The sequence below is a fragment of the Penaeus vannamei genome, chromosome 43 (genome assembly GCF_042767895.1).
Source record: "Penaeus vannamei isolate JL-2024 chromosome 43, ASM4276789v1, whole genome shotgun sequence".
In the NCBI taxonomy this organism is placed as follows: domain Eukaryota; kingdom Metazoa; phylum Arthropoda; class Malacostraca; order Decapoda; family Penaeidae; genus Penaeus; species Penaeus vannamei.
The window spans coordinates 950713-953869 of record NC_091591.1 but is presented as its reverse complement, the minus strand read 5'-3'; the positions used below and the strand labels follow the sequence as shown (position 1 = coordinate 953869).

The 3157-nt window shown below is 41.1% G+C and overlaps 1 protein-coding gene and 1 pseudogene across 1 annotated transcript in view; one reads left to right on the top strand and one right to left on the bottom strand.

Moving 5' to 3' along the window:
* Positions 1 to 970, bottom strand: part of LOC113821769 (crustacyanin-A1 subunit) — a 1002-nt gene extending 32 nt beyond the window's left edge. Inside the window, exons 1-4 of the mRNA XM_027374295.2 lie at positions 795 to 970; positions 611 to 695; positions 363 to 485; positions 1 to 256 (exon numbers count right to left, since the gene is read on the bottom strand). The exon at positions 1 to 256 is cut by the window's left edge and continues 32 nt beyond it. Coding sequence (XP_027230096.2) covers positions 9 to 256; positions 363 to 485; positions 611 to 695; positions 795 to 917 — 579 coding nt within the window. The 5' untranslated portion in view covers positions 918 to 970 and the 3' untranslated portion in view covers positions 1 to 8. The remainder of the gene's footprint in view (positions 257 to 362; positions 486 to 610; positions 696 to 794) is intronic.
* Positions 971 to 1001: 31 nt separating this feature from the next.
* LOC138860728 (crustacyanin-A2 subunit-like) lies at positions 1002 to 2728 on the top strand (annotated as a pseudogene).
* The last annotated feature ends 429 nt before the right edge of the window (positions 2729 to 3157 follow it).

Sequence of the window (3157 nt, the reverse complement as noted above, 5' to 3'; positions counted from 1 at the left end):
CGAAGACCTCAGAAAGCCATGTGGGTCTCGTAGCGACATGAGTGTCCCTGGACGGTCTTGGTGAAGCGGGAGGTATCCAGACCGATGTTCCTGAAGGCGGTTTCGCAGCGCTTCAGGTGCTTGTCCGACATGCTTGGTGAGCGGGAGAAGATGAAGGCGAAGTCCGCCAAGTAGCCTTGGCTGAAGTCTATGCACGAGTGAATGCAGGCGAAGTTGTCATAGTCCGTGTCCAGGATGACGAAAGGCGCCATGAAGGCTGTGAAAACAAGGAACAAACGTCATCAGTAAATAACCATCTCATTAGCTTTTAGCAATCAGAGAGCATCCATGCATGAATAAAAGCGCTCTTTCCAAACACTCACATTCCTCGTAGTCGATGGACAGGTTGGCTTCTCCCAGAGGCATCGGCGCGATCTGTCCGTGGCGCCTCGCCGTCCTTCCGTCAGCGCTGATCCCGGTCGACTTGGCGCTGATCTTATTGCCGTCTGGAAAGAGGTTCACGGGCACGGAATGTAACCTGGGATTTGATATATTATCCTAAACATTTTCGAACATATGTCATTCCTACATAAAGTTTTGAGCTGTGAGCAATTAGGCAGAAAAATCGTACCAAAAGAAAATTCGTTGCGCACGCATTGATGAAGGAGCTGGTATGGGTTCTTGGTCAACGCAATTTCATACCACACTCCAGCAAACTGAAATTCAAGAATGTAAAATATAGAAATTAATAAAAAGAAAAAGAAAAAATCCTGTATGCCAAAAAATCATGAGAAAACTTTTTGAAGTTATCTTACTCTCTGCAGGTCGAAGAAGGCCTTCTTGTCTACCGCAGGACACTTTCCTGGGACAACGAAGCTGGGGATTTTATCGGCAGCGACCACTGCTACGAGAGCAAGGACTATCAGTGAACTCTTCATGTTGCTGCGAAGGTCAGGGTTTCTCTTCTGCAGATCCGGATAAGGATAAGGATATCCGGAGTGCAGTTCTCTGCTTTATGTAGCATGAGGCTCCTTGCAGACGGCTGCCTGACTGATATTTTTTTTTATGGCTCATATTCCCTATCTACAATAAACATATTTGCCGTATTTTTATACTTCTTTCATTTATGATTGAGTTCCCCTCTTAAAAAAAAAAAAAAAAAAAAAAAAAAAAAAGGAAATAATTGCCTTTTCAAATAAGTACATTTTCAAAAGGAAAAAATGGCGCTACTTCCAACGTCTTATGCTCCGCCCCTTCAAGCACTCCCCGCCCTCCACTCCCTCTCGCCTATAAAAGCCTTGCATGACACGCTTTAGCCACCAAAGTTCTCACGACTAAAAAGAGCTGAGGAAAGCATGGGAAGTAAGCAGCCATACTAACCGTAGTAATAACAGCTCTCCTCGTGGCTGTCGTCTCAGCTGACACCATCCCCCACTTCGTGGTTCCTGGAGAGTGTGCCAATGTGCTTGTCCAAGACAACTTCGACCTTCATAAGGTACACTTTATTTCTTATATATCTTTGGTGCAGACGTACTCCACATTTTCAATATGGATCAATATCCTTCTTTAATGCAATACGTTCTTCCCAACAGTATTCTGGACGGTGGTATCAGACCTCCATCATCGACAACCCTTACCAGCCCTTCACTCGCTGCATCCACTCCAACTTCGAGTACTCGGCCTGGCGAGTTCCAAGTCATCACAGCTGGATCTAGTCCTTCCAACGACTACCTGAGGATGATGGGCAAGATCTACCCGACCAGGGACTTGCCAGCTGCACACATGCTCGTTGACTTCCCGGCTAGTAAGTCTCGTATGGCTAAGAAGGATTTTATGTCACACCATTTGAATATATACTGACCTTGCAGTAATTTATCCCGCATTAAACCATACAAATCCTTTTCCCACAGCCATTGCCGCTCCCTTCCAAGTGCTCGCCACCGACTACCACTCCTACTCCTGCGTGTACTCCTGCATTGCCTACGACAATTACAAGGCCGAGTTTGGCTTCGTCTACTCCCGCACTCCGCAGACCTCCGGCCCGGCGACTGACAAGTGCGCAGCCGTGTTCAGCGCCAACGGAGTCAACGTGTCTGCCTTCAGGCCTATCTCTCACGGTGCAGACTGCGTCTACTGGGCTTAAGTGCATAGTCCTCCTTAACTGATATCTTTAATTTAGATGGCATTTGTATCAAAACTGTAGAGTAACATTCATTGCACTATGTAAAAACACCATAAATACCGATTGAGATGTGCCATTTTTCCTTATGAAAGTAGAATTACTGCACATTTTATATGAACATTTTAGCTACCTTAGAATTATTTAATTAAATAGAGCAACGGAGAGACGATCATATACTGAACATATAATCCAGAAGCCTAGGAAAAAATGGCTATAAAGTACACATTACCCTAATACACATATGAATATAAACATACTATAATTGCATTCACACATACACATTACATATAGTTGTGTGTGGATCTTTTTTATATTAGGGTATGTGCAGAGGTATATCTAGAAATATATAAGCATTATAGATTACACATACACATTCATACGCACACACACACACATATATGTGTGCGTATGTGTGTGTGTGTGTTTGTATGTATGTGTCCATATATGTCTATAAACATACACCATGGGGTATTTTCTGTGAACTTGTCCTTTATGTCTTTTATATTATGTCTAATAACTTTGTTTACTATTACTATATTCTTCCTTTCTCAGTATGTGCCTCCTATCATTCGCTGTCTTTTACTCTTTCTCTTTCTTTGCATTTTATATTTATATATGCATGTATATATATGTATATATATATATATATATATATATATATATGTGTGTGTGTGTGTGTGTGTGTGTGTGTGTGTGTGTGTGTTTGTGTATATGTGTGTGTGTGTGTGATATATATACACACATGTATATATGTATGTACACACATATAAATATATGCGTTATGTGTGTGTCCATACATACTTATATACACATACACACAAATATTATACATATATATATATATATATATATATATATATATATATATATATATATATATATATATATACATACATATGAATATATATATATATATATATGTGTGTGTGTGTGTGTGTGTGTGTGTGTGTGTGTGTGTGTGTGTGTGTGTGTATGTATGTGTATGTGTGTATGTAT